Here is a 23,745-nt window from a genome sequence, read left to right on the forward strand (position 1 = left end):
GCATGAATTCCCCAAACTACATTCCCTTCTCCCAACCAGTTGGTTCTTTGAACCCCAGTTGCCCCATGGGAGACACGAGTTGAAGTTTGGAGTCTCTTTACTAATTTTGTCACCAGGGGTTACAATTTTCAAGTCAGCATTAAGGCTTAAAGCGCACAAGTAAAAGCTGGCTGAGAAAACTTATTTAATCTTTACACAAGAAAAATTTGGCATACCGAATTTCATATACACTTGAAAACTGAATTTAATTATTGGATTTGTGTTAACCATCCATAATCATAATCATATTTTTTTAAACTTCAAAAATTAAGTAAATTCATATTGAGTTTAAAGTTTGTATATAATCTACAAGCAAACATACTTAATGACATAAATCCTTTCAAATAAATTTCAAAGAAGAGATTAATTAATCTATTTCAACTGCAGCATACCAAAAATATTTGTCTTCAATGTCACGATCAATTTATGTTAATCATATTTCATAATCATATTTTTTGGTCAATTCTAAAATCCAGTTTTTTGAGTCTATATATTATACAAGCCAACATACTTAATTACATAAATCTTTTCAAAGAAAATTTGAAAGAAAAGATTAATTAATCTATTTCAACTGCGGTATAACAAAAAAAAATATATTTGTATCTTTAATGGTTTTTTTTTCAAGCTGTATACAGAAATAATTTTTGGGCTGGCTAAACTTCAATTAGACTACGCAGCGAATGAAAGGTCAAAAGGTTGAGTTTTTCTAACGTTCGATGCACACTGATTACTCGAGAAACGGATATCTCCCTCCCTCCCTCTCCCGACAGTTGATTTGAGAGCACAAAATCTCTTGAGAGGGTGCCGTCAAGCAGACCAAATTGAAACAATTAAATTATGTATGTTATACATAATTATCTCTATGAGACTCTGACCGAACTGTGTGCGAAAGAGAGAGAGAAAGAGAGAGAGAGAGAGAGAGAGAGAGAGAGAGAGAGAGAGAGGGAGAGAGAGGGAGAGAGAGAGAGAGAGACCCGCCTGCAGCAGCAGCACAATAAGCAAGCATGAACAATGCTGTACTCGAGTGAGCTCGACGACGAAATACGCTGTTAAGCATATAATATTTGTATTGGCAAATTTCTGTTTAGAAAGTTTAGCACCCAAATGTGAGCAGGTCTGCAAATGTACAGAGTAATAAATGATTTAAATGATAACGATATCCGGTAAACGGAGGCAGTTATCGATAAAATGAAGCAAACTTGTTCTGCCTATACGGTATACGAGAACTTATATTCCAAATTTGAAATATTTAACTCTTATATTCTGTGAGTTCCGCGTGTTCATACAGGCGGACATGGCTAAATCGACTCGGCTTTTGATCCTGTTCAAGAATATATATATACTTTATGGGGTCGGAGATGCTTGCCTTCTGCTGTTACATACATTTGCACAAAATCATTATACACTTTTTATTATTTTCAATGGGTTGAGGGTATAAAAACCATTAACAAAGCTCGGTTTTGGGTTCGGCTCTGGGTGCCTCTGGGGTTTCAACTCTAGTTTTGTACGCTGTTGAACCCGCTGCCGCCTTACGACGACTTGCGACGACTTACGACTCTTGTGCGCCGATCCGCCGACAGTTCACTATCACAGTCAACGCCAACAACACCAACAACAACATCATCCATGCCCAAACTAAGCGGAGCGAAGCAGCGGTAAAGAACATCATGATTAGGGCGGGAGAGCGGGCAGGCGGGCGGCGGCTGTGTCAGCGTCCAACGCACGAACATTGACCTTCATTAAAGAAGAAGCAGCGCCAGCAGCAGCAGCACAAAGTTTTAAAGCTCTCTCATTCTCACACTAATTGCGCACTGTTTGTACCCTGTAACTTAATGCTACCGTCAGGGGTATATAAGCTAAAGCATTATTATAGCTATATATGTATATGTTTACAAGGCTGTTTAGGGATTGTTTTGCATTTCTTCTTTTGTATTTGTTTTATATCTCAATAGTCTTTTGTGTTTTGTCTATTAATATTATTTTCTGCTTCTGGTACGCAGTCACATTTTTCACACAATTACAGCGTATTGAGTAGTCGAATCGTTCGATTTAATACCGTACTTATTTGTGTTCTTTTGCACATCAATCACAAGCGCACATACATACACACACACACAACACAGAGAGAGACACACGACGACAGTGGTACAGATAGACAGAAGAGGGAACAACAAGCAGACGCTGTGTCTTCGTCGCTGCTGCTTCCTTTTACTGCTGCCATCTCTTTTCTTCGCTTTTGTTCCATGCGTTTCTTTCGCTCCAATAGTAGTAAATAGTGTGTAGTAATTTTGCGCATACAACAATAAAATCAACATAAGTTCATTTAATGCTGGACAACAACAGCACCGTGACATTTTACAACTTAGCTAGCCAAAAAAAAAAAAAAAAAACAACAACAAAAACCACAACTAAAAAAGTGTTGCCTTAATTTTTGGGTACATTCACTTTGGACACTCTGAATCACCACACAACAAGTAAATGTTGTTGTTTTTTTTATGTGGCTGCAAAAGAATAAATAATAAGCAAGCAACACAAGAATATCTAATATGAAATCAGCAAAAGGCTAACAAAAAAAAGAAGAAAAAAAACGTGTTTTTCTTTCTGTGCCGATTCCATATATTTTGTTCTTCGAGCTCAAACCGAGCCTCAGAACGTTGGTTCGCTTGGAACGTTCCCAGCGGAAAAGAGTGTGGAGGAGGGGGTGTGGCGGGAAGGGGGGCCAGACACGTTGTGCCGATCAGAGAGTGATGGCAAAGCGAATCGTGAAATCATTTCTATTTCTAAACAACAACAAGCGGAAGCAACAACAGCAACACATAATCCAAAAAGCTCTATATAAAACAAAAAGAAACATTTATAAAACACACACACACATACAAAATATTATGTACATAATTGAATGAACCTACGAATATTATTGTACAGTAAGCCCTCGGAAATTAGCGCTTTCCGTGCAGAAGAATTTTCCAGAAACTCAAATGCATTTCCATTTCACATCTCAAGTTTTACACATCAAAAAGTTAACTTCTATTTTAAATACAAAAAAAAAAACTATTTCATTTTTCAAATTGGTGTATTTTTGATTTTGTCATTCATTTAATAATTATCATTTTTATGATTAACAAATTAAATATAATCTAAGATTGGTGCTGCTGGAATTAGTTTGACCTCTGAAACTGAAGCGATCTGGTTTGCGAGCAAGCACTGTTTTATTATTATTGTTATTATTATTATTATTCGTATTATTATATGCTTTGGTTTCTGGGCGTTCGTCTTTCGATTTGCTTAGCCTCGCTTCGCTTTGTTTTATCAGCGCAACAAATTTCATGCGAACTAAATCCATGTTGTTGTTGTTGCTCTTGTTCTGATAATGTTTCGACACGAATAATTCTAGCGTGTGGATTGTTTCAATATGGCGTATTAGCTTTTTTTTTTGGATCTGCTGGGGCACATTATGCTATTGTTTGATTTGCATTAACAGCTGTCTACTGCTCTGGCCAAGACCGTCGCAGCAATAATAATAATCAGAAACAATAATAACAACAACAGAGCCACAATCACATGACGACAAGCAGCGTGTGAACATTTTGTGAGCTTAAAGCAGACAAACAAGAGCACCAAGTGCAAGCAACAAGAAAAGAATAACCCAGTCAAAACAGACAGACATATATAATATGTACACATATACATCTGTATATACATATATATATATATATATACATGTGTCTGTATCTGCATCTGTATCTGAATCTCAAGCTAAAGCTGAAGCTGAGGAGCCCACTGGAATCCAATCATAAAAACCGAAACACATGCTGTGGCACTTCCAAGAAACACAACGACGAATGCTCTGAAACAGAGAACTCGACTAGCAAATACCCTAGGCACAAATCTTATATGTATATTTTCTTGAATGTATGTATGCTTGTGTGGGTGTAAATTTATTTATCATCTATAATTGGGTAAATATTCAGATTACGATTTTTACCGTATTTCGATTGGTATCGACACTCAGGGAAAATAAACATTAAATAAAAAAATATTCGCTTATAGCTTAGAGAGAGTTTAGTTCTGTGCGTCTTCAATTTTAGAAAATATAGCTTTAAAATGTCGGCATTATTACTATTATTAATCAATATTGATAGATACTGGGGAGAGTAATCGATATTGATCGATACTAGAGAAACGGAGTGAGCTTCGGTCAAAGTAAATAAACTTTGTTTGCGTTCGATATAAGAGTTTATATTCCATTTTTTACCCAGTGAGATCGACGCATTTCTACAGATGTTGATGTTAATCAAGAATATATACAAACTATGGGCTCGGAGTTGCTTCCTTCTGTCCGTTACATACTCTTGACCTATTTCATAATACCCTTCTTAGCCATTTGTAATGGGTTCACGGTATAAACACTGAAAACTGACAAGCCAAACGACGACAGCAACAAAGTTATGGACAAGAAGGCAAAAAGTTGCCTTTTTTCTTCAAAAAGACGGTCTAAAATACTGCAAGGCATACGTAGAAAAATACTTTGCCACAAATCGCCAAAATGCGGAAGCTATAACTACATATGTATGTATATATGTATTTAAATTGTTATTAATTATTTTATATGTGTTTTCTCGGTTTATTGTGGTTTATTATGGCATAAACATATTAAAAATTTGCCAGATTCAAGAGCTATTAATTAGATTGCGGTCTTGGAGTTTTATGTGCTTTGTTTGTTTGCTGTTTGGCTGTTGTACAATTTAATTAAGGAATATTTTCTTATGTATTTATGTTTATGTGTGTGTATATCCCTTATGGACCGCACTAGAGCCTGTCTCAAGTAGCCAGTTTCCCGTTTGCCTGTTTTCGTGCTTCAAGCAGCAACCTGTTCGAACCCTTGCTTTCCATTCTATTCCTTTCTCTCTCTCATTTTCTCTCTTTCGCCCCTACGATAAACTCATTACATTGAAATTTCCCACGAACCCTTATACAAACATAGACATCAAAATTCCCATATGCCTATGTGTAGATCTACATATTTACGGGACAGCCGCCCAAGATAATGTCCTTTCAGGCACTTTCTCGGTCAATATCCATTTACATATTAAGAGTAGAGCGTGAAATTTCGCATATACACACACACACACACACGTACACAGAGCTATACACACTTTTATGCGCTGGCGCCCCCTGTTGTTTCCCAAGGAATTGAAAACTGTAAAACTAACCCTTAGGAAACCACCCAAAACTTAATGACCTTTAATGATGATGTTTCTGATTGCTGCGCTTTGTTCGCGACTTAACGGAAATTACATGGCAAAAAAAGAAAAGAACACAAAAATGTTGATGGTTCTATGTTGTAGTTGTTAAATGCCATTCGCAGCTAAAACAAAACAGGAAATGTCCGTCAGTTGAACTCGTCTCTTACATTACAATATCTGGCCACGCCCATGACGAGGCATTCTTAGCCAAGTAGCCATAAAACAGTTTTATATATAGATACATAACATATGTATATATAAATATTTGATGATGATGCAGCCGACGCAAACATAAAAAGCGGCACTAAAATTTTGTACCACTGTGCAATTAAAATCGTCTTGAGTTTATGACATCATAAAGGTGTAATCGAAGCTGCATGAATAGAATATGTATTATATTATTTATATATATGTATGTATATATATGGAAAATCATAAAAATTGGTATGGGAAATTCATAAGTTTCAGGCACAAGTGAATCCACCCCCATCACCTGCTTGACGACGACCCCCACACTCAGACATATGAAAATCAAATCAACAAGGGTTGGCAACTTCCTTCTACTTCTTCTTCTGCTCGGTGCGTGGGGTCAATGCACAAAAATGCGTAGAACGTGCAACATGCGAAACGCCAGAACGACGACGAGGGTGAACTGGAGAGAAAAGGAAAAACCGGTCCCCGGGTTTGCCTTTTTTTTTAATGCTTCGTTTCGGGGTCTGGAAATGGTCCATTCGCTTTTCGCGCTCGCACAAGATGGTGGCGCAAAAGTTTATTGACCCCCACAGCATTTTGGGGGAGGCTGCTGCGATTGCTGCTGCAGTTGTTCTTCTCGTTGTTGTCGTTCAAACAGCGCCCCAGAGGGTTGATTAGCAAACTCAAACAACTACCCCACCCTACCTAGCACGTAAACTTTTGCACCACCTTAGTGCCGGATTCGGGCATATTAATTTTATGGCTGACATGACTATTTATTTATTTGCAAGACACTTTCCGCCCGCCCACCCCCCTCCATTATGCAGACCACCGAGACAAAATGTTCAATTTTTGGGGGGTGGTGGACCAGACAGACGTCTGAGCCAAAAAAAAAAGTAATATAAAAGCAAAAACCCAAAAGGATCAAAGCCAGACATACGAATGTTATACATTTTTGTTTTGTGCGACGGCTGCCGACAACGAGGACGACGACGGCGATGAGGAAGCCAACGGACAGAGAATTCCCACCCCTTGCCAAAAACACAAAGCAATAAAAACAACAACAAAAGAGCACCAGGAAGAATGAACGAGAAGGGCAAAAATGCAAGTTGGAAAAGTGGCAGCTGTAAAAGTAAAACAATAAAAGTAGGAAGCAAAAGCAGAAACCGAATCCGGCAAAAAGTGAAACGAAAACGAAATGAAACTGCACGCATACACACACACACACGTAGGTAACTTATGTATGTGTACAGGACATTGCCGCCGTGTGTACATTATGTACAAGCAGCACAGACGGAATAGGTAGATAAATATAAAATACATACAAATTTGTGCAGGGCTGCATTCGATTGGGTAAAATCCTGCTCAATTTGATCGATAGCATGCGATCGCAATGCTGCTCACGTTTACGATCTGGCAATATTGTTTGCATTTTGTGCAGCCCTTACAGCAAAATATTTAATAGTAGCCGCTATAAATAAGGAAAAGGATGCAATATAAAACACGAATGCATGCCTGATGTGTGCATTTGTGTGTATGCATATGTGATTTGGCCGTCTGTCGGCCCGATCAATCGCACAAGAAAAAAAACTGTAAGTGTTGGTGTTGCCAGACCTTTCCTAGCTCAGGGCCCCTGTTTGGATTGTCATTGTTGTTCTTGTTCTTGTTATTTCTGTATTGTCTGCCTCTCGTCATTTGCTTTTTGTGTGTTGATTTTGGGAATTCTAAAAATGCTGCTGCCTCCTGTCTGCATCAGCGCTTGCACCAACGATGGACACGACGCACGGCGTTCAATGTCCTCTTCATGTTTGCTTTTTGCCATTGGTACACAAATACATGCATATGCATATATACATACATATGTGTGTGTATGTGTTGCCATATCGGATGCAGGCGACTGCTGGGCAGTCTCGACAAATCCCAACTTGTGAGTGTGTGGGAAGAGGGGGCAAGGGAACAGCAGATGACAGGTTTTTTTTTGCTCTTTTCTTTATTTTGCTTTATGTGTGTTTCATTCGTGGCTGCTGCTGCACAGGATGTTGTCGTGGTCTGTATGTGTGCCGATGTGCCCTTGTCTGTGTTGACGACGCCCGACAGGGTTTTTAGTTTTCATGGTCTGCCGCGCCATCGTCGTTGCTCTCTTGACAGATTCCGCTTACCCTGGCCAGACATAAACAAATGTACATAAATATGTGTATTATGTATATGTATCCGTGACCAGCTCATTGATTCAGTGCGAAAATAAATACAATATTCAGTTTCGATTATGTTTGATAAGAATAGTGGGAGGAAGAGGAAGAGCAGAGTTCAAGCACCGTATTGAATTTTTATTTGATTATCGATAAATTTTACTGTTGCAAATACATCTGCAAGTGTGATCTATATATGCATACATATATTTTAAAACTACAACCAAGTAAAAATCATTATTTTAACAACTAATAATATGATCAAACATAAAGCTATGCATATGTATATGTATGTGTGTTTTGTAAGTACATACGAACATACATAAATATGGCAGCTGCCGCGCTGCACACACATACATAAATATAAACGCATACAAACATTACATATACACACACATATGCAAGCAAATGCACTGACAAGCATGCAAAAGGGCGCACAACTTAATGGGGGAAACGAAATGAAAACGGAACGCAGACTAGACCAAATTGCAAATATGTACATTTGTAAGGGGAACGCATAATGTGAGTGAAACACGAAACGGCGCCAAGCGTCATAAAAGCCAAGCCAATGACACATACATACATACATACACACACAGAAACTCTCATTAAAAACTCCGCTATTACAACACAAGTTGAATGTTTATGTGTGTGTGGGTGTGGATCTGGATTGGACACCGGGACGTGAGAAACGTTTTGGGATAACGGAACACGGTTTTGCGTTAGTCACCACCACCACCAACGACGAAGACAGGCGCTGCTATAACAAACAACAGATGTGAGCGACGACGTCGCCGCCACCACTAAACACAAATGAGCCGCAGAACATGTAAAATATAAAATAAAATGGAAATAGCAGCAGAGGTAGGGAAGGAAGAGCAAACGGCCTAGCAACTATTAAAGTAATAATGTACAAATGTATATATATATATATATATAAAGTTGTGTGTGTGTGTGTCTGTAAAAACAAATAAAAAGAATAACAGAGTTGCGCGCTGCTGGCAGCGAACGAAGCGAACTGGTCTTCTAGCATACGCTTCCGCCTTTGCTTCGCACGCTTGGCGTCAGCATCGGCAGAGGCAGCAGCAGAGCGCAACTGCTGTCAGTGTGCATGAATTTGCATAATTTGATATTGTGTGCGTGTGTGTGTATGTATTAGCGCTGGGAGGCGTGGCGCACACAAGCAAAATATAAATGCAGAAAAAATGACACCTTTTTGGTTAATAAAGTGTCAATAAAATATATTTATGTATGCTTGCAAACACATATGGACAATAAGCTGATTTGAAGATTATTTTTATGATTTTTTTTTGGTTTATTTTATTGCTGCTTTTGCACAAACCTGTATTTCATTTGCTGCCGCCGCCACCGATGTGCTTGTTTTTGTTGTTGGTTCGCTGCAGTTTTATTTTCGCCATTTCTTTCATTATTCCTGTCTGCATTAACGCACAAAAAAAAAACGTTTGTGCCCGATCGTGTGTTTTTGTTGTTGTTTTTGAAATGTTGGCTTTTTTAAATTTATTTTTTCTTTTTTTTAGAGCAATGTGCCGATGCCGACGTTCACGTTAAAATGCATTGCACAAATAATTATGTTTGCAGTTGCATTTTTTCAGCCGCCTTGCTTTGCATATTATGCGCTGCTATTGTTGTTGTCGTGTTTCTTTTGCCGCCTTTTCTGCTACATAAGACTTTTTGTTGGTTCCAAACACACGAACACACACACATACATATGCATGTATTTATGCATGCACATGCACACACACACACAAACACACTCGCGGCACTTTTCTGTATGCAATATATGCTTATGCTGCTGCTGCTCCGTTTGAATTGGCAACTTTTTGTCACAAGCGTTGAATTACACTAGAAATTGATTGAAGTATTATGATTGTGACCTAAATAATAATTGCACTTATTATTATTATAGATAAACAACAACAATACGCTGTTTATAAATTCAGTGATTCAGTTTCGAGCGTGTTCTCGCTGTGTCTGTGCAAGCAGAACACGAGTGTTGCAAGACATCGAAAATAAACGAATACAACCAAATGCAATCGATAGTACAGGGCTGCCAACAAAACCGATAAAAGCTGTGCACGTTTGTTGATCGTGCACATCTCTAATTTACAACCATTTCAATTTCTAGCACAATGGGCGCATTGACAGAGGTAAATAAAGCAAAAGTTTACGTATAAAAGGACTAATAATTATAGTTTATTTATTAGCTGGCAGGTGATGAGAAAAACGGAGATGGCTCACGGACATTTGTGTTCAACAATGAGGGTCACACGTTGGGCAATGCACTGAAAACGATTATCGCACGCTATCCCGAAGTAGATTTCTGCGGTTACACGATACCGCACCCCACCGAGCAAAAGCTGCATTTTCGCATTCAGTCGCATCGGGAGCGAGCGATAGATTTGCTTAAGCGTGGATTGGAGGATTTGGAGGCGCTGTGCGATCATACAATGAACACGTTTGAGACAGAGATGAATAGCTTTAATGCCACCGCTGTGGGCAGTAATTAATGATACCAGTTACAATATATATGTATATAAATATATAGACTTATCCAATTCTAGACAACGCTGCGCGCCTTCTTGGGATCGTAGTTGGGTTTGCGCAGATGATGATAATTGGGCAGCACCTTGCGCAAGAAGTCAATTTGCAGCGTTTGTGAGCCCTGCTTCTCGATGGCCTCGCGTTGCAGTGCTTGCTGCCCATACACAATCGTATTCTCGGGCAGCACTTGGACGGTGCGCATCTGTATGCCAGCTCCAATCACACAGCCACCGGACACCGTTACACCCCTGCCCACAAAGCATTTGCTTTCGAACACATTCCGATCGCCTATCCGTGAAGCTTCCACATTGCAGCCAACCTCGAAAACGTTGTGACTACCAATGCTGAGAATATTGCTTGCATCCCAACTGGCACCATCGGCCAGGCGATGCGCTATCGTCGCGTACTCCTCCACAATACAATTCTCGCCAATGATTATCGGACCAGCGTCGGCGATGATTGTTGCACTGGGATGGACGACACAACCAGCGGAGAAGGTGATGTCACCGCGCAGTGTGCTCTCCTCACATACCACCGATTTGGGCAGTATTTTGATGCTGAATTTATGCAAAACTTCATTACAAATGCACTGCTTACGCATCCATCTAAAATGAAAGTGGCTTACTTGTTTTCCATAGGCATTGCAAAAATTGCATTCACTTTTCCAATTTGTTTACGTGCCTTGCACGATAGGCGCTAGCGATTAATCGATATTTGCATTTTTTTTTTACAATATGTTAATAGCAGCGGCCGATAATGTTATTAGTTGCAATTACTGTTCAGCTATCGCCTGGTATTTTTTATTTTTATTTATTTAGGTTTTATGATTTTAATTAAGTTGTATGTTTAGCATCAAATTTAATAAATATGTCTCTTTCATATTTGGCTAATTAAGCGTGGTATTTTCTTAGACTTGATTAAAAAACGCTGTTAATAACAGTAACAGTTCATGTTATGCCATGCTATTAAAAAAAATGTCCCATTTTAACAGTGCTACATCCCTCTTTTCGTTCTTTTGAGCTGATGCAATTTATTGTGCATATTGCAAAGTATACCGAGTTATAGTTATTAGTTACAACGAAAATTATTAGTCATTGAACAAACGAGATGGCTGAGAAGCAGTTCTCCGAATTAACTTTGAGTAAGTGTTGTTATAAAATTCAGTATTATATATTGCATGTTATAATTTCCAACAATGCGGCATATGCGGCTCCACGTTGTCAGACATCCACACTATGTCAAGAAAGTGTTTGGACATGCAAAAAATGCACAAAATTCTCATTACTGTTGAATAAACTGTACTTTATTATTAACTTTAATTTATATCTTATATTTCTTCTATTAAATGATGCTCTTACAACTGGGTAAAAATGCTATGATTCATCAACGAAGGCAGTTTTGATATTTTAAAAACCAAAATTATTCATTGTTTTGGACTGTCCTGAAAGTGTTCATGTTTACCATCTGTTTTCTTGTCTTTCGTCTCTGATATTGTTAAACATATTCTATTGATATAAAATAACAACCAGATCAGATAGCTCAAGAAATATATGATTTGTTGATCTTTTCTAGTATTTTTTTTGTGTCAAAACACATTCTTGTGTATATGCGCTATATGTGAAATATGAATAAGTTTTTGATATCTCAAAATTCGTTCTCAGGTTCGCTCTTCACCTCGGAGAAGCGTGGCAGCGATGAGTCCGGCGATGGCAGCGAGGCGAAGCCATTTAAAACCCTTTTGCGGGCGATGCGTCATGCCGACAAGGAGCCCCTCTTCACCTTCTATGTGGACAGCAAGGATCCCGAAGCGACCGAACTCTTTGAGCCGGCTACCAAAACGCAGCTGAAGAAAATGCATAAACTATTCGCGCGCGAAGGTCAGAAGAATGCGGGCAAGGAGCAACGCGAAGCGGAGGATGCCGCGAAGCGTGAACAGAATCTGGAGGAGGCACGCAAAATCAAGATCAGTGAGGATCCCAGCTGGCCGGTGGCCAAGCGCATTCGCATTGTCGATGGCGCCCAGGAGCGTGGCACTCGTGTCAAGATCTATGGCTGGGTGCATCGTCTCCGCCGTCAGGGTAAATCCCTGATGTTCATTACGTTGCGTGACGGCACCGGCTTTGTCCAGTGTGTGCTCAACGATCTGCTCTGTCAGACGTACGAGGCCGTTGTGCTGAACACGGAGAGCTCGGTGCTGCTGTACGGCACTTTGAGTCTGGTGCCCGAGGGCAAAACGGCGCCGGGTGGACACGAATTGAATGTGGATTATTGGGAATTGATCGGCTTGGCGCCGCCGGGCGGCGCTGATGCCATACTCAACGAGGAGGCTAATCCCGACGTTCAGCTGGACAACAGGCACATCATGATACGTGGCGAGAACACCTCCAAGGTGCTCAAGATGCGTTCGGTGGTGATGCAGGCGTTCCGTTCGCATTACTTTGAGCGCGGCTACACTGAGGTGACGCCACCAACGCTGGTCCAGACTCAGGTCGAGGGTGGCTCCACGCTCTTTAAGATGCAGTACTTCAACGAGGAGGCCTATCTCACGCAGAGTTCGCAGCTGTATCTGGAGACGTGTCTGCCGGCGCTGGGCGATGTCTTCACCATCGCGCAGAGCTATCGTGCCGAGCAGAGTCGGACGCGTCGCCATTTGGCCGAGTATACGCATATTGAGGGCGAGTGTCCGTTCATTACGTTTGAGGATCTGTTGAATCGCCTGGAGGATCTGGTCTGCGATGTGGTTGATCGTGTGCTGAAGTCGCCATGGGGCTATCTCGTCAAGGAGCTCAATCCGGACTTTAAGCCACCAACTAAGCCGTTCAGGCGCATGGAATACGCCGATGCCATCAAATGGTTGAAGGAGCACAATGTGACCAAGGACGATGGCACCTTCTATGAGTTTGGCGAGGACATACCCGAGGCACCCGAACGCAAAATGACGGACACCATCAATGAGCCAATTCTATTGATCAAATTCCCAGCGGAGATCAAATCGTTTTACATGTCACGCTGCAAGGAGGATCAGCGTCTCACCGAGAGCGTCGACGTCCTGCTGCCCAATGTGGGCGAGATTATTGGCGGCTCGATGAGGATCTACGACAGCGAAGAGCTAATGAAGGGCTACGAGCGCGAGGGCATCGATCCCACGCCATATTACTGGTACACCGACCAGCGTGTCTACGGCACAACGCCCCATGGCGGCTATGGTCTCGGCTTGGAACGATTCCTTTGCTGGCTGCTCAATCGCTATCACATCCGCGAGGTGTGCCTCTATCCACGCTTCCTCGACAGATGCAAGCCCTAAGCAGCGGTCCTCTTTCCACAACGACTGCATTTACGATGATATGTAATAAACCATTCTTGCTTCAAGCTTCAATCTTATTATATATGCAATCAAATTATATAAATATAAATATCAAATTATACGCAAATCGAAATCTCTGTAAACTGGAGAATATTCAAGGAGATATTGTCAAAGGCAACTCCAACTATGCAAGAGCTGTTCCAAAAACTATTAAAGAGCCAATAAACTGATTACACAACTATGCACTATCTTTATCAATATATATATATATATATCAGATATGAAATAGAAGAGCAATCGGTAGACAAATCTTGTTGAATTTTAATTCAGACTCCAATTAAAATACAGCTAACTATAAATAAAAATAAATTTTGTATACACAAAATACATTTTATTTATTTAATGTCGACAGAGAAATATACAAAAAGTAATTAATAAATTCAATTAAAAATGAAACTTAATATTCAAGTTAATTAAAATAAACCCAGAAAAACCCAATTAGACAAAAAATATAGTTTGAGTCACAAATGGAATCATTTAAATCACGAGACAAGTCATTTATAATTTATTTCTTAATTCATTTATAATTTATTTCTTAATTATAGAAATATATGATTCTGAATGGATTAAATGAAAAAATCAATTGTAATTTATTTGGATATTTAACAATTACACAACGAATTTGGGTTCGGCAACCGGATTATGAAATCATCAAATATTTAAATACAAATTTATTCGCACTTTTAACCCCAATTCATAACACTATTGTTAAAGATTTTGTTTCGTTGGCGTCGTTCAGCATCTTGGACCCTGTATGCCTATAAAATGGAGAATTCTTATCTAATAAGTAAATAGAGAATATTTATTTAAATGTCGAGATTTACCTGGTTGCGATATCGTTCTTTTTCTTTGTCGCTCATGCAACGCCATTGTTTGGAAGCCAACTTGGACAGCTGCCCCACACTCAAGCCGCAATATTTTCGACGCACGTGTCTCAAATAGTTAAGGAACGCATTGTTTGTCATCGGTCCTGGACTGTGGGCATATTTTATTTTGGCAGCAGTGCGCTTTTTACTCTTGCGCTTCGAGCAGGCGTTGGACTTCCTTTTCCGTGAGGCGCACTTTGATCGAACTGAACAGGAGGACTCTTCGTGATTGTCAGCTTCATCGACCATTTTATTCATTATTATTTGTCTTACCGTCGCCGGATGGTAAAAAAAAATTGAGATTTAAGTTTCTGATTACATAGCCAAACATTTCTCTTTTTTTTTGTTTAAATATTATTACACTCACCGAAAATTTTAAAAGAAACAAATAAAATGCGTAGACTTAACTTCACATGACAGTGCAACAAATATTTTCAAACTGAAAGATGTGGCAGATCCAAATTGAACAATGAAAACAGCAGCCTACTTGGCTCATTAAATGTTATCCCTTATAAATATGAATGAAGATGCAATTGGATGTGGATAATTCTTAATAGTCTAAGCCCTTCATTTGCTTAGAATATAGAAGAATTTATATATTATATTTGAAGAAATACAATAACTGCTTGCATATTAAAAAATGCATTAATCAGCTAAGCTAATAACTAATAATCTTGGCCCATTTTGCTTTTAAATAGCCTTGGAAATCCTATAAATATTTCTTTTTATTTACATTTTATTTTTAATTTAATTTAATTTATATTTTATTTTTTGTATTTTCCTTCTCTGAACTGAATTTCCTCTTTCAATATATATATATAAATCAAATCAAATTAAATAAATATATATTTAGCTCATTTTCAATCACTCTTAGCTTCATATCAGCTTGTGATATTGTTGAGCAACTGTTCAATATTCTTATCGACAAAGTTTTCGGTGACTGGTGTCTCGTCCAGTTCCATGTCCTCTTCATGCGTCTCCTCATCGTCGACGAAGTACTCCTCATCTTCGGGCTCCGGTTCGCCATCGGCTTGTGGCACCGCCTCCACCTCGGCAGTTAGATGCTCCTTGCGATAGTGATTGCGCAGCAGATCGCTGATTGTGGCGCACACAATTTGACGCACCTGCGCATCGAAGCTGGGTGGCAGCCAGCCGGTGCGTTCATTGCAAACGGCGCCCGTTAGTGGCGTGGGTATCTTTTCCAGCATTTCCTGTATCTTTGGCAAACGGACATCGCAATAGCGCAGCATACACTGCCTGGAACGCGGCAACTTGTGCTCATCGAAATACGGATAATCAATGTTCTGCACCAGATCACATTTTAGCTCCTCGGCAGCGACGGTGGAGGAGCGCTTCTGCTTGGCCGATTTGCGGGAGTAGACGAACTCCGAGACGCCCGAACCGAAGCGTAAACGAAAGTCAAATGTCTGATAGTGACGACTCTTGAAATCCTTGCGCGGATCGTAGCCATAGCGTACATAGAGCGTTCGCCAGGGTCCATTGCTGAAGTAGAACGCCAGCGAGGGTATTATGCATTTGAGTTTCTCATTGGTCACACCAGATTCGTAGAGCAATGCTATACGCGTCCAGATGGGACTCTCATCGAACAGTTTTTTGACGCGTGCAAATTGCTCATCCGACACATATTTGACCTTGAGACGCTTGAGGATCTGTGCATCCGGCTGCGTGGGAAATACATCCTGCATGTTAAACGAAACGACATCGTGATTGTCATAGCTGGACTTGGCCAATACGCCCAGCACCTCCTGCTGTCCATCCTCACCGCCATCGATGCGATAGTGTCCACCATGGACAATGTCAACGCGCGCAAACAGCTCCGGCAAACAGAGCAGCTGCGACTGTGCGCGTCTGTAATAGTAATATAGTAATATATATGTCTGAAGGTATCACATGATTCCACTGACTTGAAATAGTCCAAGTCGGTCACATCACGCGGCTGCAGCTGATCCAATGCATATCTTAGCTCTGAAGCGGCGCTGGCGTCTTCACTTTTGGGCGTATGCCACAGCGGCAGATACTGAAAGTCACAGAGTGCTAATACGACTAGGTCATTCACTGTTTCTTATTTATTATTATCGCTATCGCTTACATTCGAAGGAGAAGCTGCGACTGCAGTGGCCCAGCACACGCACAAAATGCTGGGGAGGACGCGATTTGTCGCGCTTGTGGCGGCGCACGGTTATCGAGAGTAGAACGCCCGATTTGTCGGTGCAGTCACCAAAGGTGGGCTTATTGTACGGATTATCCGGATGAAAGCGCAACTCCAAACGACGCTTCTCATCGCCCAGCACCTGCAAAGTGTTTATATTTTATATGTAAGCAGCACTTCTTCTCTTTCGCTCGTTTTACTTTCGATATGTTGACTATGCCGCCTAGCGTGGATAGCATGCGATCTGTGTTTACTACACGGCCAGGATATTCAATTAACTCATATTCCTGCTGTGGACTGAAGCTTAATTGACGCGACATTATCGCTGAAATTTGTCTGGTTTACAAAACCACAACACATTCATTTATTGCGGCGCGCGTGTTGTAATCGACATCTGATACAGTTATCGATATATTACGATAACATTTGTAATTGTTTGCAGCTGTGCAAAAAGGTAATATAAGGAGCTCAAATTATATTAAAATGTACTATTAAAATTTAATTGCACACATGAGACAGTTTTATTATAATAATATTTACAGATTAATTATAACATAATATTAATAATGTGTATTAAAATTGAAATAATAGTTAACAACGATTTAATTTTTCCCAGCTTTGAGCTGCGTACCTCTAAGCGAATAATCTGTTTACATTCTGCATTGTGAACAGCATACATGCCTTGAGCAACCGGCGAGCTCAATTGTTTATGGTGTGTTGTGATTAAATTTCGCTTATAAAGATGTCGAGCAAAAATCGAAAACGCACGGCCAGCAGCAGCAGTAGTAGCGCAGAAGAGCCGGACAGCGAGGAGGAGTCCCGTCTAAAGGATCTGCGTGAGCGAGATGAGTTCTCCAAGCGGCTCAAGGAGCGCGATGAGGAACGAACACGCAAAGTGGTTGAGGCAACGGGCGGGCGCAAGGCGATTGAGGAAGCAACCAAACGGCTTAAGCTCGAGCATGAAGATCGTGATAAGATTGTGCCCCATCTGCGCGTCCAATCACGTCGCCAATATCTGGAGAAACGCAAGGACGACAAAGTGGCCGAACTGGAAGCGGATATCCTAGATGATGAGTATCTGTTTGAGGATAGCGTGTAAGTATTTAGTCCACTGCTGTTGCCAGTTGTTGAGTCTCGACTTCTGTTGCTCCAGGTTGACCAAACGCGAGCGGGAGGAGCGTCAGTACAAGAAACAGCTGTTGAGCATTGCCCAGGAGCATGAGAAGGCGCGGGAACTGGAGCGCGTACAGCGCTATCATATGCCGCAGGATCTAAAGAAAGGCGAACGATGTAAGTGGATCACAGTTGATGTATTCCATATTGACTAACTATTTGTATTGCAGCTGAGTATGTCGAGGTGGATGAGTTCGAGAAGCAGCCCAACTCGGAGCAAAAGAAATGGGAGGCTGAGCAGCTGGCCTCGGCACGTTTCCAGTTTGGCGCCAAGGATGCCAAGGCTGAGGAGGAGTATGAACTGTTGCTGGATGATCAAATTGACTTCATTCAGGCCCTAACGCTCGAGGGGCATCGCGAGAAAGCCACAAAGGAACCGGAACTAACAGAGAAGGAAAGGAAACGTCTGACGCTGGACGAGACACGGAGATCATTGCCGGTGTTTCCCTTCAAGGAGGATCTCATAGCAGCCGTTAAGGCGCACCAGGTGCTAATCGTCGAAGGTGAGACCGGTTCAGGCAAGACAACACAGGTGCCGCAGTATCTGGTCGAGGCCGGCTTCACAGACGACAAAAAGATGATTGGATGCACGCAGCCGCGTCGCGTTGCCGCCATGTCTGTGGCGGCTCGAGTCGCCGAGGAGATGGGCGTCAAGCTGGGCAACGAGGTGGGCTACAGCATACGCTTCGAGGACTGCACCTCGGATCGCACCATATTGAAGTACATGACAGATGGTACGCTGCACCGTGAGTTCCTCTCCGAACCGGATCTGGGCTCCTACAGTGTCATGATCATCGATGAGGCACACGAGCGCACCCTGCACACGGATATTCTGTTTGGACTGGTCAAGGACATAGCACGCTTTCGGCCGGAGCTCAAACTGTTGATATCGAGCGCCACACTGGATGCCGAGAAGTTCTCAGCCTTCTTTGATGATGCGCCCATTTTTCGCATACCCGGCCGACGATATCCGGTGGATATATTCTATACGAAAGCGCCGGAGGCGGACTATATTGATGCGTGTTGTGTGTCGGTGCTGCAGATTCATGCCACACAGCCGCTTGGTGATATTTTGGTGTTTCTCACCGGCCAGGATGAGATCGAGACGTGCCAAGAGGTGCTGCAGGATCGCGTCAAACGTTTGGGCTCCAAAATACGCGAGCTCATTGTCATTCCTGTCTATGCCAATTTGCCCAGCGACATGCAGGCGAAAATCTTTGAGCCAACGCCGCCCAATGCACGTAAGGTGATTCTCGCCACGAATATTGCGGAAACATCGCTGACCATTGATAACATCATCTATGTCATCGACCCGGGCTTTGCCAAGCAGAATAACTTTAATTCGCGCACCGGCATGGAGTCGCTAATGGTGGTCCCCATCTCAAAGGCGTCCGCAAATCAGCGTGCCGGGCGTGCTGGACGTACAGCGCCGGGTAAATGTTTCCGCTTGTATACTGCCTGGGCGTACAAACACGAGCTGGAGGAGAATACAGTGCCGGAGATCTGTCGCATCAATCTGGGCAATGCTGTGCTCATGCTCAAGGCATTGGGCATCAACGATCTGATACACTTTGACTTCCTAGATCCGCCGCCACACGAGACGCTGGTGCTGGCACTCGAACAGCTTTATGCTTTGGGTGCGCTCAATCATCATGGTGAATTGACAAAGCTGGGAAGACGCATGGCCGAGTTTCCCGTGGACCCCATGATGGGCAAGATGCTGCTAGCCAGCGAGAAGTAAGTGGAGTTTTTTTCGAATTTGCATTTTATTTAGATTTTGGATACATTTTTAATTCAATTGCAGATACAAGTGCTCGGAGGAGATGGTCACCATAGCGGCCATGTTATCAGTTAATAGCGCCATCTTCTATCGGCCCAAGGATAAGATTATTCACGCGGATACGGCACGCAAGAATTTCAATCATCTGCACGGCGATCATCTGAGCCTGCTGCAGGTCTACAATCAGTGGGCAGAGACGGATTACAGCACCCAGTGGTGCTACGAGAACTTCATACAGTATCGTTCCATGAAGCGGGCCCGGGACGTGCGGGAACAGCTTGTCGGTCTGATGCAGCGCGTCGAAATCGATATGGTTAGCTGCTTGCCAGAGACGATCAATGTACGCAAAGCCGCCACAGCCGGCTACTTTTATCATGTGGCGCGCCTTTCCAAAGGCGGCCACTACAAGACCATCAAACACAATCAAACTGTTATGATACATCCCAACTCGTCGCTCTTTGAGGAGCTGCCCCGTTGGGTGCTCTACCATGAGCTGGTGTTTACCTCCAAGGAGTATATGCGTCAGGTGATTGAAATCGAGAGCAAGTGGCTGCTAGAGGTTGCACCCCATTACTACAAGGCCAAGGAACTGGAAGATTCAACTAACAAAAAGATGCCTAAGGGGGCAGGACGCGCAGAAATGACACAATAAATGTTTTTAATAACCTTATTTTGGATTTGTTTGTTTATTTTTAATAGTCTAAAATGTACTAAAATTTAACATTTGTAAATTGTTTGAAACGCCCGGGTTCTGATTGGAATATTTCGTAGACTATCGACTTATCGATATTTCTAAACAGCGTGGACCACTCAGAATCATAAGTGACATTGCCACTGAAGCTGTTTTGCAACACTGTCAGCTGTCGTTTCGTTGCGTGCGGTTTTAACAAAGCGAGCAATCTTGTACAATTATAACATCATTTACATTATAAACGAGTGCACAAGCAAATAAAAAGTTAGTAGAAATTGTTAATACAAACGTGTCCTTAAAAACAATACCCAAATGTATATCAATCACAGCGCAGACTTTGAACTCGGGAAGTTTACATGACTTTCTAACCTACAAATCTGACGAAATACAAAAACCCAGTCGGCATTTCAGTTCATTTACATAAACATACAAAATACACCCATAAATTTACATCTAAAGCTGCATAGTTTTTCTTGTGTTATTTTTTTCTTGTAGATAATGGCTGCGCAATTCTTTAATCGTATTGGCCAAATGGGTCTCGGCGTTGCACTGCTGGGCGGCGTTGTGAACTCCGCATTATATAACGTTGAGGGTGGCCATCGGGCGGTGATTTTCGATCGCTTCACTGGCATCAAGGAGAACGTTGTCGGCGAGGGCACACATTTCTTTATTCCCTGGGTGCAGCGTCCCATTATCTTCGATATTCGTGCACAGCCTCGAAATGTGCCGGTGATAACCGGCAGCAAAGATTTGCAGAATGTCAACATTACACTGCGTATCTTGTATCGTCCCATACCCGATCAACTGCCCAAGATCTATACAATTCTGGGTCAAGATTACGATGAGCGTGTGCTGCCATCCATTGCGCCCGAGGTGCTGAAGGCTGTTGTCGCCCAGTTCGATGCCGGCGAACTGATTACACAGCGTGAGGTGAGCAACAAAACTTGAAATTAAAAGACATATTTAAGATCCACTCCACGCATTATTCACAGATGGTCTCGCAGCGCGTCTCTCAAGAGCTTACTGTGCGTGCCAAGCAATTCGGCTTCATTTTGGATGATATCTCGCTGACACATTTGACCTTTGGCCGTGAGTTTACACTGGCCGTCGAAATGAAACAGGTGGCTCAGCAGGAGGCCGAGAAGGCGCGCTTTGTGGTGGAGAAGGCTGAGCAACAGAAGCTGGCTTCCATTATTTCAGCCGAGGGTGATGCCGAGGCTGCCGGTTTGCTGGCCAAATCTTTCGGTGAGGCCGGCGATGGTCTTGTCGAGCTGCGTCGTATTGAGGCCGCCGAGGACATTGCCTACCAGCTATCGAGGTCACGTGGCGTCGCCTATTTGCCCAGTGGACAGAGCACGCTGCTCAATCTTCCCTCTACCCTTGCGCAGTAGTAGACTGATTGACTAATCGAATAAGTTGTAACTATCTGTAGCATTTATTAAGTACTTTCGATTTTGTTTATTTCTTTTTACCATTCTATGCACTTTGTAACGCATCGCCTTCTGCAATAGAAAATGGCCAATATTTGTATCACTTTGGACCCATCTTTTGTACGGGCTCTTGTCGTTCAACTTTGTTATTTCCGAATGGCTCCATGCCTGCATCTGAGCTAATCTTGCAAGTCTTTGAGCTCGGACCGTAAGGCGTAAAATTACATCGTGCAGGATTATTACAAATTTGTTATGTGAACAAAAGAATTCAATACAATAAATACATATTAAATATGAAATTTACACCTAAATTCTGTTTTCTATTGGGGAACAAATTAAATATTGTTACTTGCCGGGTTTATTGCAAGCTTGTATTTATTAAAAAGCCATATCTCGATTGGTAAATCGGTCGTGACTTTGTCATGATTAGGACTGTTCGGATGTTGTTTACACAGATAGAGCAAAGGTCCTTCAAACACAATAGTTAAAAAAGTTTTTATAGTCTTGCATATCCTAGCGAACTACTTATTAGGACCAATTTATTTGTGGCCCACTTCCATTCGACCTGAAGCTGCAATCGTTCAAGTTTTTGGTTATTATATGACTCTCAACAGTAACCTGGAATGCCAATCAATGGAATTGGTAATTTTTGTCTCATTCTTTAAAAACATCTACAGGATTGTTACCAAGCTAATCAAGATTGTTAAAAAAAATAAATGTCGTTGGTGTATGACTCATCCTAAAAGAGTACTTCTAACTACCTGAAACTAAGAATTGTATTTATCCCTATAAATAGGCATTGATATTTTAGATTTTTCTCAAAGACTGATTTTATTATTCAACCAGCTATGACTTTAATTTCGTAAATTTTGTAGCATGCAGAAAACTTGATTCACCCTGAAAATATGCAATGTTTTGTTGTCTTTAAGAAAATGACTTTGCTTCGTTCTTATTAGTGATCCTCTAAATATGTTGCATGATTATTGTTCTGTGCTAAAAGCACTTATTAATAGGAAAACAAAAGCATTATAATTTGGGCAAAAGGTCCGCAATGTGTTATGGATAGCATAGTTCGAGCTACAAGTTTGAAGAGAAAAAGGAGGAAAACGTTTCTAAAGAAATCCGCATAAAATTTTTTCCGAGAAATTGGATCGGGCAACGCTGTAACGAGAGTAATCCAAGAAAAAGCCATTTTCCCTGAATTTCTTTCATTCCCGACTTTCGATTCTTTAATTTGATTAATTCTCTTGTTAGCCACAAATTAAATCAATTATCCAAAGTCAGTCTATATCAGCCAAGAAGGAATGAAATAATTTCCCTTTGTTTCGTTCAAGTTTCGATTTTTTCATCTTCTTTGGATGCTGGAATTGTCCAATTTATCGCCTCGCATGGAATTAATATGCTTTTTGTTCGCTCGATTATGCAATCCCCCACGTCTAGGTGCCATTTCAGTACATCTTTACCCCATGAATAGCCAGGCTTTCAACTCAAGTCAGCCATAAATCAAATTGAAGCACTTTAACATTAAGTAAGAAAGCAGAAAGCAGAAGTCACCCGCCCCGCCCATCATCATCTTCACTCCAAGCCACTCCACTCCGCTCTGCCCATTGAAACTGAGCGCAGGATACACAGAAGTATGTTGGGGTTGGTTGGTCGGAGTTGGGTTGAGGATGCTGGCGGTGGCATCACAATAAGGGCCAAGTTGCCGTTGGCATTGCAAAAATCTGTTGATTCAGTCAAGTGATTTGCCAAAGTGGCTTCGTTCCAAATGCCAGGCGCACGCAAACTCACACACCACACACCACACACACACTCAGCAACAGTTGGGTGATTTCCCTTTTCCTTTCACGGACACATAATGGAGAGCAAAGCTTTTGACGTCATGAAACATTAATGCAAGTCTCGTGCTCGGGTCTGGCCGAAATATCTATTGGATACATTTAAATGTACAGGTCCAGCTGCCTTCTTTCAATTCTAGCTAAAACCTGTCGCTAAATGTCGCATGCGCTTGACAAAATGTAAATTTTATAGTTTTCGAGTTTG

General features: G+C 41.6%; 7 protein-coding genes across 8 annotated transcripts; 4 read left to right on the forward strand and 3 right to left on the reverse strand.

The window, feature by feature from the left end:
* The first annotated feature begins 9,770 nt into the window (after positions 1-9,770).
* Positions 9,771-10,247, forward strand: LOC6566591 (probable DNA-directed RNA polymerases I and III subunit RPAC2). Its single transcript, XM_001992773.2, has 2 exons — positions 9,771-9,834; positions 9,892-10,247. Exons 1-2 carry the CDS (start codon positions 9,817-9,819, stop codon positions 10,192-10,194), a joined length of 321 nt encoding a protein of 106 aa, XP_001992809.1. The 5' UTR covers positions 9,771-9,816; the 3' UTR covers positions 10,195-10,247.
* Positions 10,144-10,932, reverse strand: LOC6566592 (dynactin subunit 6). Its single transcript, XM_001992774.2, has 2 exons — positions 10,854-10,932; positions 10,144-10,785 (listed from the first exon to the last, which is right to left on the reverse strand). Exons 1-2 carry the CDS (start codon positions 10,868-10,870, stop codon positions 10,245-10,247), a joined length of 558 nt encoding a protein of 185 aa, XP_001992810.1. The 5' UTR covers positions 10,871-10,932; the 3' UTR covers positions 10,144-10,244.
* A 285-nt stretch (positions 10,933-11,217) lies between these two features.
* On the forward strand, positions 11,218-13,773 carry LOC6566593 (asparagine--tRNA ligase, cytoplasmic). Its single transcript, XM_001992775.3, has 2 exons — positions 11,218-11,369; positions 11,890-13,773. Exons 1-2 carry the CDS (start codon positions 11,336-11,338, stop codon positions 13,530-13,532), a joined length of 1,677 nt encoding a protein of 558 aa, XP_001992811.1. The 5' UTR covers positions 11,218-11,335; the 3' UTR covers positions 13,533-13,773.
* A 385-nt stretch (positions 13,774-14,158) lies between these two features.
* LOC116805700 (protamine-like) lies at positions 14,159-14,789 on the reverse strand. Its single transcript, XM_032739417.2, has 3 exons — positions 14,732-14,789; positions 14,417-14,664; positions 14,159-14,350 (listed from the first exon to the last, which is right to left on the reverse strand). The coding sequence occupies exons 1-3, from the start codon at positions 14,787-14,789 to the stop codon at positions 14,276-14,278; spliced, it is 381 nt and encodes a 126-aa protein (XP_032595308.1). The 3' UTR covers positions 14,159-14,275.
* Positions 14,790-15,218: 429 nt separating this feature from the next.
* On the reverse strand, positions 15,219-16,983 carry LOC6566594 (general transcription factor 3C polypeptide 5). Its single transcript, XM_001992776.2, has 4 exons — positions 16,829-16,983; positions 16,569-16,770; positions 16,384-16,513; positions 15,219-16,327 (listed from the first exon to the last, which is right to left on the reverse strand). The coding sequence occupies exons 1-4, from the start codon at positions 16,946-16,948 to the stop codon at positions 15,340-15,342; spliced, it is 1,440 nt and encodes a 479-aa protein (XP_001992812.1). The 5' UTR covers positions 16,949-16,983; the 3' UTR covers positions 15,219-15,339.
* Positions 16,984-17,301: 318 nt separating this feature from the next.
* On the forward strand, positions 17,302-20,251 carry LOC6566595 (pre-mRNA-splicing factor ATP-dependent RNA helicase DHX16). The gene is made up of 4 exons (XM_001992777.2): positions 17,302-17,723; positions 17,782-17,918; positions 17,972-19,538; positions 19,606-20,251. Exons 1-4 carry the CDS (start codon positions 17,371-17,373, stop codon positions 20,231-20,233), a joined length of 2,685 nt encoding a protein of 894 aa, XP_001992813.1. The 5' UTR covers positions 17,302-17,370; the 3' UTR covers positions 20,234-20,251.
* A 147-nt stretch (positions 20,252-20,398) lies between these two features.
* LOC6566596 (protein l(2)37Cc) lies at positions 20,399-22,013 on the forward strand. Of its 2 annotated transcripts, XM_001992778.2 has the most exons (4): positions 20,439-20,536; positions 20,768-21,202; positions 21,265-21,690; positions 21,784-22,013. In XM_001992778.2, exons 2-3 carry the CDS (start codon positions 20,771-20,773, stop codon positions 21,661-21,663), a joined length of 831 nt encoding a protein of 276 aa, XP_001992814.1. In that variant the 5' UTR covers positions 20,439-20,536; positions 20,768-20,770; the 3' UTR covers positions 21,664-21,690; positions 21,784-22,013. The 2 variants fall into 2 exon arrangements, with proteins under 2 accessions (XP_032595154.1, XP_001992814.1); XM_032739263.1 differs by having other exon boundaries at positions 20,399-20,536; positions 21,265-21,802.
* Positions 22,014-23,745: the final 1,732 nt, after the last annotated feature.

Source organism: Drosophila grimshawi, unplaced genomic scaffold, assembly GCF_018153295.1.
Source record: "Drosophila grimshawi isolate 15287-2541.00 unplaced genomic scaffold, ASM1815329v1 contig_1377, whole genome shotgun sequence".
NCBI lineage: Eukaryota > Metazoa > Arthropoda > Insecta > Diptera > Drosophilidae > Drosophila > Drosophila grimshawi.

Coding starts and splice junctions, on each gene's coding strand:
- LOC6566594 (XM_001992776.2), bottom strand. CDS start 16,948: ATGTCGCGTCAATTAAGCTTCAGTCCACAGCAGGAATATGAGTTAATT. Junction 16,771..16,828: donor GCATAGTCAACATATCGAAA/GTAAAACGAGCG, acceptor AACACTTTGCAG/GTGCTGGGCGATGAGAAGCG. Junction 16,328..16,383: donor ACCGACTTGGACTATTTCAA/GTCAGTGGAATC, acceptor TTACTATTACAG/ACGCGCACAGTCGCAGCTGC.
- LOC6566596 (XM_032739263.1), top strand. CDS start 20,771: ATGGCTGCGCAATTCTTTAATCGTATTGGCCAAATGGGTCTCGGCGTT. Junction 21,203..21,264: donor AACTGATTACACAGCGTGAG/GTGAGCAACAAA, acceptor CATTATTCACAG/ATGGTCTCGCAGCGCGTCTC.
- LOC6566593 (XM_001992775.3), top strand. CDS start 11,336: ATGGCTGAGAAGCAGTTCTCCGAATTAACTTTGA. Junction 11,370..11,889: donor GTTCTCCGAATTAACTTTGA/GTAAGTGTTGTT, acceptor ATTCGTTCTCAG/GTTCGCTCTTCACCTCGGAG.
- LOC116805700 (XM_032739417.2), bottom strand. CDS start 14,789: ATGTTTGGCTATGTAATCAGAAACTTAAATCTCAATTTTTTTTTACCA. Junction 14,665..14,731: donor TTTTTTACCATCCGGCGACG/GTAAGACAAATA, acceptor CCTCCTGTTCAG/TTCGATCAAAGTGCGCCTCA. Junction 14,351..14,416: donor AAGAACGATATCGCAACCAG/GTAAATCTCGAC, acceptor TCCATTTTATAG/GCATACAGGGTCCAAGATGC.
- LOC6566595 (XM_001992777.2), top strand. CDS start 17,371: ATGTCGAGCAAAAATCGAAAACGCACGGCCAGCAGCAGCAGTAGTAGC. Junction 17,724..17,781: donor TATCTGTTTGAGGATAGCGT/GTAAGTATTTAG, acceptor CTGTTGCTCCAG/GTTGACCAAACGCGAGCGGG. Junction 17,919..17,971: donor TCTAAAGAAAGGCGAACGAT/GTAAGTGGATCA, acceptor TTTGTATTGCAG/CTGAGTATGTCGAGGTGGAT.